Here is a 12,840-nt window from a genome sequence, read left to right on the forward strand (position 1 = left end):
AGTTTTTTGTTAAAGTGATGTTTTCTATCGTTGCCATGGTGATGCATATGAACCAGTAATGGATTCAATGATTATTTTCCTTGATTCAGTTCACGTCGGTCAGTTTGCCAAGAAGAGTCGTTCAGAATCGTTGTTCGTTCGTTCGTTCAGTCGAGTTTCCGGTAGCGGTGAATCGAGTCATGGAATGCACGGTTCTCTATTGAGTCAGTCAGACTCAGCTCCTCCCTCGTTCTGGAAGTCGGTCAATCAATCAACACAATATAACAACTTTAACCAAACGCAGCGGAATGGAGGGTGTAGTTGATTATTGGATGTTTAACATACCAGCAAGATAATAGACTTCATTTAGCAATGATGGTGGGAGAACGAACCATGAAAGAACGAGACAGATTGACGAGACATTCAAAAATTTGAATAATCTGGCATGACACAGAAAGTACAAAGACAGCATACATTTACCATTTAACTGATATTGAATCGTATTATCGTACGCTCGCTCACTAAGCCTCTTCCCTCTTCACCACTCAGTCAGTGAACGAACAGCGAGTCAGCATCCAGTGGGTCTGGGAGGTGTCAAGTCTGATAACGAACGAGACGAACGAGAGAGAAGAATCAGTTCGGTTCGTTCTTGTTAAAGATTCGGTCATTCGAACTGATTCGGTCGCGAACGACCGATCACTAATATAAACGCTGCTGTCCCTGAAATCGAGCAGCCGGCTCGTTGTTTGAATCATTCTTTGTGTGTCAGGTTAATAATTTCAGCTGGTATGTTATGTGTTCTTCTAAGTAGCCTAACTCATTCTGCCCTATTTTAGCAATCTGAAACGCAAGAATGAAACGCGAAACCCAAGTAGCTTTGTGAGCGGATCTCTGGCGCTGTTACTATTATACAGGCGAATAAATTACTTTTGTGCCCGACGCAAATCTAAAATGGGTTGGTCTGGAGTAGCTTAATTATCCGTAGGTGTGGTTTGGAAGTAACATGCAATGAACCATTGAGGGTTCCATCTCCCATCTCCTTTTGGACTTGACGAGTTGATTTTTTGACAGCGCGTTCATGAATTTCAAACTTCAAATGGTTCTGTTTATGGCCAAACAGTAGGCCTAATCCAACAGTCAACTGTGGAATTGTTTTGATAATATGCATGTGTCCCCCCCATTAAAGGTTGGGTATGCGATTTGCGAAACGCCAGCAGATTTTGAAAATACACAACTCAAATGGTCCTACCCCCTCTCCTTCAACGCTGACTCTGACTCCACCCATTCCAAGTACCTGGACGCGCAATCATGCACGAGCGCGAACAGAGATGCGCGAGAGCGAGCCAGGCTAGCGTAGGTTTTCGTTTAACAACATGGCACTACATTCAGCTGTAAGTTGCACCCAGTACCGCGGGAAGTAGGGGTGCTGGGGGTGCTGCAACACCCCCTGTCCGAGGCCCTGTCTTATCACAGAAAACGATCATTTCTAAAAACTCCGGCCAAAGTGAGATTTCTGAAAACGCCGGTTATGTGTTGTCGTGTCAACGGGGAGAAACGGGATTTTAGGTTCTGAAGCGTCACATTATGCACCAGGAAATGCTTAACGTCATGTGAGCGCCCGCTGTACCGTATTGGTCCGAATATAAACACAAACCCCATTGTGAGACGACCTATATTTGGAAAAAAGATTTGAAGACCAGATCTTGTTTTTATGAATAAATAAATTGTATTCATTGAAATAATATACGAAAATAAAAAGGCATAGAATAAAACACTGCATTGCCACTAAACAGTAGTGCAAATAGGCCGTACTGATGTGTACACCAAAGACTATTCCTGACACTCCTCTGCCCCGCTGTGTTCGCTCTGGCTGTGGTCGCTCCGAACTGTTTCGGCCCGTGGCAAAGCGAGTCATCCTCGCTGCTGTCCAAGGCATTTTGAGACGCAGCATTTATTTAATGCTCATATGACCTAGTGCTGAAAAAAGGTTATATGAAAAAGTGTGAGGGTAGCGGTGGTGCGCTAAACTTGTTCTGTGAGCAGCTGGATGTGAACCATGGTGTGAAGAAAGTGAACACAACGATCGATTTTCAACTGTGCGCGCATGCACTGGTGTAATTGAGCTGCGCTGCTATATATCTTTTTTATCAATGTAACGAGTTGCGAGTCTAGTGCAGGCTGAGTTTTTTTTTCCAGCACCCCCTGCTGAGAATACGTTCTCGCGGCTATGGTTGCACCAGATGTTATAAACATTAAACGGTCACATAAATCATTACTATTTTTAGAAAATGTATGTTTGTTTCATATAATTGTATTGGAAGTCCTGGTTTTCACTAGGGTTGCTGCGGTGTGGACATTTTCACAACGAGTAATACACTCGTCTCAACACCGGTATTACCGAGTATAAACGGTATAAACTTTGAAACTATGTCAACCGCCACACAAGCATCGGTTTTTACGCCCCGTGCCCACTACCTCCGTCAGTTGTCCGTTGCCCATTGACTTTGAATGGGGACGGACGCGCAATGCATTGTGGATCCGTCCGTTCGTTTGGAGCGTTCGCCACCGTCAGAAAGTTGAAAAATGTTCAACTTTTTCGGCAGCGACGGTTCCGTCATCCAATCAGATCGCGTATGCAAATTTAAGCACTGTGACGCGACTCGGGCTCTGACGATACTGGAAAGCGGGAAAGCGGGTCATCTTGCCTCGCAACAAGCAGGAAGAAGCGGGAAGAACCCGGCGAAGCGATTTGATTGGCTGACGGATGCCTCTGCAAAGACTACTCCCCCATCCATCAGCCACGCCTTCCCACGTCCGTTGACTGACGGTGCAGTGGGCATGAGGCGTTAGACCCTTCTCGTCCTTCAGTTGCCGCCAACGTTCGAAAGCAGCGCCTAGGATTATTCTTGATTTCAGTTTTTCTCTCAGCGTTTTTATTATCAATTACTCTCTGAAAAAGAGTTTTCCTTCTCTTTGCTGGTGGTGGTGGTGGTGGTGGGGATGGTGGTGGGGATGGTGGCGTCTTGTCTGCCATGGAAATTGTCTTCTACTGCTAGGTCCAAATGTGGATTAACTAGTTCCAGTAGCTACCGCAGGATAACAACAAACAGGAGCTTGCTCTGGGTCACGAGCACTGCACGAAGGGGTCGCGCGCGGGGCGCGGGGCGCGGGGCGCGGGGGAGGGGGAGTGCAGTACGACCGTTTGATTGACGTACTTACTGTCCAATGCAACGAGGTGGCAATCCAAATGATTGGCTGGAGTTTTTCGAGCCCTGCCCGTTCCACAGATGATTGACTTGTTTAATTTTCATGTCAGTACTTCTAACTCAGTGGCTGTAAGCGGGGTATGATAAGGATTTCAAGTAATTTTGCAAAAATTGCCAAAAAAGCAAATTCCGTACCCAACCTTTAATATACATTGCCATGGACTGTATTATGCATTACGTGTTCAGTTTGCATGTATTTAAACAGATGGGTGCACATATTGTTGAACTGCGCACCAAACATTTTCACCCGAATTTTTTCAACTTTTAAACACTCACTCGCGGTAAAACCACGTTTTATCACGATCAAATACTCAAAATCCCCAAATGTATGGGCTTGTACAAGATGTCTGGGTCGAGAAAATATGTGTTTGCTATACAGTGTTTGCTGATGCATTGTTTTAAAAGTACCAATTATTACCGCTGTATCAGCTGTTCTTTCCCAAATAATTTAACCAACGTTATAATTTACACTAAGACGAGATTTTGTTTTTGAAGGCTGGGATATACTTTGCTCGAGTTTATTATTGTTATTATTATTATTTTAACGCATGGCAATAGCCTACATTGTTCATTCATGCCCCCCCTATGGAAAAAAATATCCACATGCTATTTCTATGCAGTTTCACACATACGAACAATCTTTGACATCATAATACTTAAATTAGACTATTCGTTTGCATGTTTGTGCTGCGTGTGCTGTTTGTGCTACATGTGTGTAAGCTTATGTTGCCATTCCGACCTGTAATGGCACGTCAAAATAGCGCTATCGTGCATTTAGACCAGGTATTTGCCGGTCAGTGGCGCGATTGCTTTCTGAACCACTAAATTAGCACTAATTATCATTTTTGCCGGAGAACGCCTCTGCTTTTCGCCGACACGCCTCTCCAGGGCACAAGTGTGGTGTTTGCTGCGGGGGGAAATCGGCTTCAAGCTGCGTGCAAACTAGCAACGATACATGCGTCGTTGTAGAAAGTAGATTCCGCTTGGTGCAAGATAGGGGCCAACGATGTTCTTTCAACAGAAACGTATATGTTTTGCACCACAAAAAACATAGTGACCCAGGGATGACATTTGTTCTTCTTCTTTAGGATAGATTAGGACGTATTTGTTATATCAAAGAGGGCTTAAAGGAAAAGTATGATTAAACGTTTTGGGGCTCATGCCCTCTAGGAAGTAACTCAAAGAGCCTCAGAAAAGGCTCCATCTCGTAGCCTCTCACCCCACTTCTGACATTCTTAGGTAAATTCTTCCCAGACGATTCCCCACCCCACCGATCCGACACGCAAATACACACCTTTAACTCATTAAAAAAAAAGTTATGAGCGAAAGGCACAGGGACATTTTTGTATCTCATCAGTGGCATGGTGCGGGCCGCATTAGCGTTGGGGTCAAGGTTGTGGTTACACACCGTCCACTATGTGCAGAGACTCAGGGTTCCCAGAGCGATCCCACGGCTCCCCAGGGTTGACAGGTCTAATAGCCATGTTCTGATCTCTTCAACTAACTTTACATTCCGTCCTTTTAATGTTTTTCAATGGCGCATTTGATGTTGATTTTTGAATCACTTCATGTGGGGCACTAAGACACTAAGTTTCTGTTTTTCCACAATGTCGTGTTTTTAAACGATTTATGATGACTATATGCTCTGTAAGGTGACCTTGGGTGCCTTGAAAGGCGCCTCTAAATTAAATGTATTATTATTATTAAGAGCCCCCAAATGAATATCGTATTTCCTTGAGGCCCTTCTTTCATATATAAGAGACCAAACGTCTCTATCTTAATCCCAAGTCATTCTGTGTACCAACATACAATCAGTGTTTGTTTCACCTATTGTATTTCTGCGACCCCCGTGTCGATCATTTTAGTAGCCTATTATTATTGTCTGCCTTTTACCTTATTAATTGCATTCATGATTCAAAAACACTGAAACTTGCATTTCTTGCTCATGCTATCCCTAACCGTGGCTGGTACCACTACAACTCGATCACTTAACATTTCTGTTACTTATTTTTTCATATTATCTTTCAATATTTTTTTACCTATTTTTATATTTTTAAATATCTATTAACTTTATATTTTATTGTTGCTGCTATGTGTGTGTTGAGGTACCAAGCATAATACTCTTTACTCTTGTGTACTTGTACAATTAGAATGTAGTAAAAACAATTCTGATTCTGATCCTGATTCTGATTACCTTAAATTAGGCTTTGGTAAGGGTTTCAGCGGAGGCAAAGCAAACATAGAATTCAAGGTTGCCCCATAAAAACACGTCGGCCTAGTCTGCCTCAAAGAAGAAGAAATAACTATCATGATAAATATAAATGAATCCCTGGGTCCCTCGAAAATCTAAAATGATATTATTGAAACAACATCCAACAGCAGTATTAATGTGTAATGATTATCTTGTTAAACAACATTTATTTATCATGCAATACTTTTTTTCAGTGTGTGCAAACACGCTTTCGTTGGGCCTCACGAAAAAAAATTCTTCTTAATCCGTCCCAAAGAAGAATATCTAAGTATATAAATCACAGGATCTCTTGAAATGTTCATCACATGCATAAAATAGCACAGAACACAACAGCTAAGATGATTACACAGAAAAACTTTTTATCAACCAACATGCAAGCTTTGTGGGAATCACCATGGCAATGATAAAAACGTTGCATTCACTTACATTCTCTTCTGATTAATTAATGACTGAAGATTATGGATTAAAATGCACATATATCGCTAGAAATCTTATCAAAACGCATTTTTAACTGAGAATAAAATAAATGTCCTCATTTTGTTTTGGCAGAATCTGTCCTTGACATACATACGTGACGTATTGCTGTTTTTTTGGAACAGTCGATATGGAACAATCTATACGATTAACCCTATTCTGTAGTTCAGGTTGGTGAAGGCTGCTGAGGCAGCGAATAACAAGAATCTAAATGGGAGTATATTAATTCATACGAGACAGGATTATCCAGATTTTAGCAAGATTACGAATTTGAAGTAAACTGGACTGGATAAATGTAGGTGTGTGTGTGTGTGTGTGTGTGTGTGTGTGTGTGTGTGTGTGTGTGTGTGTGTGTGTGTGTGTGTGTGTGTGTGTGTGTGTGTGTGTGTGTGTGTGTGTGTGTGTGTTTGCATACGCATATGTGTTCAGTGGCGACCCCGCTTGTGTTCACTTGGGGAGGTCACACACAGAGCCGCTTGTTTGAGTGCTCTGTTGTTGCTGAGGTCCTTTGGAAGCTGCAGTGTAGGAATGATCTATATGTATCAGTGGCTGTCGTGGCAAAGCTTCAGAAGATTTTGCTTCAAGGACAGATTAAACCTCTAAGTGCAGAAAAAAACCACCATAGTAGGAGAAAATTAACCCATTTAATATTCACCGGTCTCCACTCTATCAAAGTGAAGCCAGTTTTTAACAAAGTATCCCCCCCTCTACATAATGTAATTGTGTTCAGAAAGATGTTGACCTAAATGCCAGTGCTCTGGGTCATTTCCAAAATGTTCAAACTCTTTGTGTTTGTGGTCAACAGTGAAGACCATTACTGAGTTACTGAGCCTGCCCCACTTTTGAGTAGTTCCAGGCCATATGGGAAAACATAGTGGGGCTAAATAATACAACAGAGCACAAAATAGTTAAAAACCTACAACAGACTTCCCATAACAGGGCAGAAACACAGCTACACATCACCACAATCACCACCAGCCCACAATACAATGGTTTAGAAATGACTGACAAGTACTGGTTGAGGTACTTCAAATCACAATTCTACCAGCACTTTTACAGTGGTTTTAAACTGGGAACATCGTGCAGACAACCCTAATACCTGTTGACAAATTCTTGGTTCATCCTCAGGTTTACATATTTGAAAGCAACATTTACTACCAAGCGGACGTCCAGAGCAGTTCTTGGAGACTGACGTCCTCTGGACAGGAAGGGGCTGTCTTCAACGGCATCTCTGATTGGCTGTATGAAGGTAAGGACTGATGGCATCATCAAAGGAAATGTGTTTTGATCAAAAAGAAAAATCTATCATAGCATATTCTTTCAGGTCAGAAATGGTAGAAGGATTCGATAATGTCCCTTCTGGGTAAAAGAGTAGGCAGAGTAGGCAACTTCAAATAAACCACATTTAGATATTCCAGGAAAAAGTAAAATAGCAGAGAGGGAAAGTGCTTTCTGGGAACACGCTGAATTTTATACTGCATTAGTCCATAAACCACAACCAAACGACTGAAAATAAACTGTTGTCCTCAACAATGAACAAACATTTGAGAACTGATGAGGTTAATTGTGTTTAATTTCTACTTAAAAAAAAAACAATGCGCATTAAGTGCCATTGTGTGAGGTTTTAAAATTCAATCAGCCAGAAACAAACAAGACGCAAGTCATAAACAAACCATCAGATTCAGTTTAATGTTCCGAACAACCATTGCAGTAAACACCAATGGTTCTTAATGACCAGTGATTTTTAATGAATTGAAGAGATAAAACACAACTTAAGAGTTAGCAACCTTTTCAACTTAATTAAACCAAACCATATACAATAATTTACGACAGAAAATATTGAACTGTTTTCAACAGTGTTTATCCCGACACCAGCTCAGATTGTTATCCCTACAATGACTTCCCATTGAACTGAAAGACAAAACTGAAAACAAAACGTAGGCAGCAGAAAACTCAAGAACAATTCAACTGGCTGAAAGTGAACATTTCTCGTTTCACACCATTAATTTTGTCCTCCAACAAAACAACAACTAATACCCCCCCCCCCCCCCCCAACCCCCACATTCCCTTTGTTTCAACTGACTTCTTCTCAAACCCGTGTTCCGCCATTTTGTCCTCACTAGAGCAAGTTATCCACACCCAGGTGGCTCACTGGTGGTCTCCTGATGGCTCTTGGCTGGCCTACCTCTCCATCAACGACAGCCTGGTGCCTACCATGCTGTTGCCCCACTTCACTGAAGGCCGATACCCCAAGGGGAAGAAGTACCCCTATCCCAAGGTCCCAGCTCCTCCACCCTGTGAACTATGGAAATAATGGGTGGGGGGGGGGGGGGGGGGGGAGACGATGGTTGTCTATATGTGACTTGTTCCGGTCTATTAGCATATATAAGCATAGCAACAGTAGAAATGCTATGAGAGACAAAGTAAGTGAAGTAAACACACACACACACACAGAAAAAAGCGTGTGTCAGACTGTTGTTTTGTAGTGATGCTTGCCGATGTGTCATATCATCTCTAGACTAATGAGCAGAGTGTTTGAGGGAGGCTTACCAAGAGAAGCACAATGACTGGCCCGCGGGGCTTACACCACTTCACACACTGTCACTGTGTACTCTTGGCTTGAATTATAATGTCATTACAGAGCCTGGATTTATCTCCTGGCCTAGCCTACCACCGCAGCTTACCAAAAACTAACAAAACCTTACATTGTGGAAAATTTCTCATAACGACAGTTGACTGCATGGATATTTGGGGGCAGAAGGGAGATCGAGTTACTAAAAGGGTCTTGGTTTGGAACCCTTCAGATGGGGCAGATCAACCCAACTGTCAAACTCTACGTCATTGCTCTGGACGGAGGGGCTCAGACCGCCCAGCTGCGACCGCCCCACAGTTTTGAGGAAAGGTATTTCAAGACATTTCCGGGAGAGGGGGTTCAGGTGGGGTGACCTTTACTCACTTATTCATACCAACTTTGTGTTTGTTTTTTTACGCTAGAGAGCACTACATCACCATGGTGACCTGGCTCACGCGACAGCGAGTGGCCGTGCGCTGGGTAAACCGAGCGCAGAACACGTCCATCCTGACTCTGTGTGATGTCATCACAGCACACTGCATCAAGGTGAGGAGATTTAACTGGAAACTTCACTTTGGAAATGTAACCCAACGTCTCCTAACATTGGAGATGGAAGCTTTTTTTGCTTTAAAGGTTCTAACCTCTGGTCAGTTTCTGCAGTTATAACTGCCCTCCTGACCTGACTCCCCAGATGGTTCGTTTTGGACAGGGGAAGGAAAAATTACTTGGCGGTTGATTTGATGAACCATCTGGCTTCCCTGTCCATCGTAGATCACGGAGTTCCTCATAGAATGCAGATTGGTCCAACCACTGGTGGTTTGGACACAAACGCATAACCTGAAGCCTGGCAAGATGGCTCCTCGTTAGATTGCAAAAGCTGCCTCTATAGGTCACTCAACTAACTCCTTTGCACGTCGACATAAAGGGAGTTCTTCATGACTTTTATCCTCGCAGCCTTTTTTCTTATTTTTTCTCTTCAGCAGTTTGTTTTAGTATTATTTTGGTGTGTTTTGATGTGTAAGCCCTTCCTGAGAACAGTGGTCGCTTTGCCTGTTCCCACAGTGTAAATCAATACATCAGTCCTGCTGCCTGCCACTGAATTTGCAGTGGACTGCCTCTTTGTTGCGATCCCTCTCCTGATTGGATAAAGTGTAAACGGGATACCAGAAAATGTGTTTTCTGTTTACTGCAGAGCAGAGGGACTGGGAGACACATGTTTCTGACCAAACACTCTATGGGTTTATCTTGCACCCTACACCGACGCATGTATCGTTGAAAGTTTGCACCCGGCGTGAAGCTGAATTTCCCCCGCAGCAAACTCACGCCAGCCATTCCACTTGCGCCAGGTGTGTCGGTGAAAAGCAGAGGCATGTTCCGACAATGATACTTGGTGATATTTTTGTGATCCAAAAAGCAATTGCGCCACTGACCGGCAAATACCTGGTCTAAATGCACTAGCGGATAGCGCAGTCGGTGTTGCAATTTTGACGTGCCATGGCAGGTCAGAACTGCTACATAAGCTTACACACACTTAGGCTATGAACAGCACAAACATGAAAATGATTAGCCTAATTGAAATATTATGATGATGATGTGGATTGTGGAAAATAAAAAAAGAGGCTGCATGATTGAACACTGACTGTAGTAATATGCAATGCATTCAAATAATAATAATAACAATAATAAACTCGAGCAAAGTATATCCCAGCCTTCCAAAACAAAATCTTGTTTTAGGTTAAATTATAACATTGGTTAAATTACTTTGGGAAGAACTTGTTGTTGTACTTTTGAAACAATGCATCTGCAAACACCGTACAGCAAACATATATTTTCTTGAAACAGTTTCCAAGCCCATAACTTTTAGGATTGATGAGTATTTGATCGTGAGAAAACCTTGAGTGAGTAAAACTGAATGAAAGAATGAATGAATGAATGCGGGTGATATTTGGCGTGCAGTTCAACTATATGTGTGCACCCATCTGTTTGAACAAACGCAAACTGAACCGTAACGCATAATACAGTCTGTGGCAATGCATATTAACGGGGGGGACACATGCATATTATGAACACAAGTCGATAACGAATATGTATACAATACTGGTAGTCTGGTAACAAACGATGTTTGTTAATGTATTGCCACATTTCATTAAATAGACCCACAGTTGCGGCCACAGGACCGCATATCCTATATATGTTAAGTTCTCTTTGCGGAAATTTACATGACGACTCAGTGTTTCTGAAGTTGTAGAATAAAACGCTATTCTATGTTTTAATTAGGCCTATTATTTTGCAATAAACTGAGCCATTTAAGTTTGAAATGTGCTCGTGCATCTGTCTCAGAGACTGCAAACGCGCTGTCAAAATATCAAACCATCAAGCTCAAATGCCCACATGGCTCTTAAAGGGGATGGGAGATGGAACTCTCATTGGCTTATTGCATGTTACCCCCAAAACACACCTACCGGCAGTGATGGGCAGTAACGCGTTAGAAGTAACGCGTTACTGTAATCCAATTACTTTTTTCAAATAACGAGTAAAGTAAGGGATCGAATTACAATAGTAATTCGATTACTTTTACTTTCCCGCAAGCATCCTGCGTTACTGCGTTACTAAACCGTGATTTATTTTTTCCATTGACAGTAAAATTATTTGGGATTTTGCCGTATTTGCTTTGTGAGACTGTCTCGTGACAATGACGTAGCCTATAGCGGCGCGACGTCTAGAAGTAAACAACACCAACGTGTGTGCAAGACATGGAGTGCGGGAGAGAGAGCGAACATGGAGCATTTAATTCATGGAAGTTCAGACATTACTTTGAGTTTGACTCGGTAAAAGATGTAAAAAACATTAAAAACATTAATTAGTCAGAAGATCTAAAAATAGAAGGCATAATGCTAGCTATGGGCCGCCTATCGGACAGCAATCAGAGCACTTGCAAATGAGTGCCTGCAAGTATAACCGATCGTGGTGTGACATTATTTAACCATCAATCTACCGCAAATATGACCAGACAGATGTACATTGAACACATGATACACAAAGCACACCGTCCAACTCGGCGAATGCCGACAGACAGCCCACAACAAGCCAAACATCACCACGGCGGGTGTGCTCTCTCTCTCTCTCTCTCGCACGCCCGTACTACACAATCACTCCAACTTATCAAACTCCAAGGCTAGGCTGCTTCACTAAGACCACAACTAACCACAAGGCCTTGATCATAAGCATGCAGTATGCCGAAGCCGAAAAGGACACACGTAGTCGCACACACTCATCTTATGCAAAACAATCCGTTTTATTATCAACATTCAGTCACTGCAAAGATTTAAAGGCTAGCCTCTTACCATAAGTTAGAATGGACCAAAAGTATGTGATTGAGACAGTATTGTCCGGCTTTCGCTTGCTATCCGTTTTTAGTATGACTTCTCAACATTACGTCTTTCTTGTGTTATGGTGCGTTCGTGTATTCTCTGCGAGCCGACTCGGATCTCGGATCGGACGCCACGCCCACACTAAAATCGTTTTATTATGTTTTGAGCGTAGGTCGTCGGAGAAAAACATGGACGCCACCCGGAAAGCTATTGTTGCGGTAGCATTGGCCGACTACTTCTACTATTTTCATTTATATTATTTCAGGACTACGAAATAATATAAATGAAACGGTGCGTTTTCACCGTACGAAAACGCAGCCATTTGAACTTCTACAATTTTCACTTCATTTCATGTTTCAATGTATCTTCTGCATATGTAAGTTATTACAGCAATACGAGTGATTGAAATTGCGATTTAAACCACCAAAGCGGTCCAAACACAATGAAAACAGTTCACTGAATGTCACACTGGGCGCATCCATCTTCAATTCTATCTCGGAAGCCTCGCTCGGTCACCGCTGAGTTCAAACGAGATGGCGAGATCGACTTCCGAGGAAAAGGGGCGTGTTTGTGCGTGTCGCTAGGCAACGTCCTCGGAGCTCCGAGACGGATGGATATTAAAACGCACCATTAGGCACATGGCTAATTTGCATACGTGCACAGGATTGGCTGGCTCCGCAAGGCAAATAATATAACATATTTAACTATCTTTCTATCCGTCTATTTATTTATCTATCAACGCATGGGTCTAGTTTTAATGTGATGTATTATGTGTATGTCCAGTCAGACTTGTTGTCTCCCTTGTTCTATGTGGTCTTAGTAGGCTATACTGTGTGAGCCGAATCACCTAAATGAATTCCCGACGTGTAGTTTGGTAAAGACTTGACTAGGCTATTTATCTATCGAGGCTATTAGTTAACAATTATT

At 42.5% G+C, this 12,840-nt stretch overlaps 1 protein-coding gene across 1 annotated transcript in view; it reads left to right on the plus strand.

Moving 5' to 3' along the window:
• The window catches only part of LOC132475755 (inactive dipeptidyl peptidase 10-like), a 211,693-nt gene that overhangs the window by 164,759 nt on the left and 34,094 nt on the right, over positions 1-12,840 (plus strand). The window contains exons 8-11 of the mRNA XM_060077058.1: positions 7,099-7,219; positions 8,094-8,248; positions 8,775-8,872; positions 8,965-9,088. Coding sequence (XP_059933041.1) covers positions 7,099-7,219; positions 8,094-8,248; positions 8,775-8,872; positions 8,965-9,088 — 498 coding nt within the window. The remainder of the gene's footprint in view (positions 1-7,098; positions 7,220-8,093; positions 8,249-8,774; positions 8,873-8,964; positions 9,089-12,840) is intronic.

The sequence above is a fragment of the Gadus macrocephalus genome, chromosome 17, assembly GCF_031168955.1.
Source record: "Gadus macrocephalus chromosome 17, ASM3116895v1".
NCBI classification, from domain to species: Eukaryota; Metazoa; Chordata; class Actinopteri; order Gadiformes; family Gadidae; genus Gadus; species Gadus macrocephalus.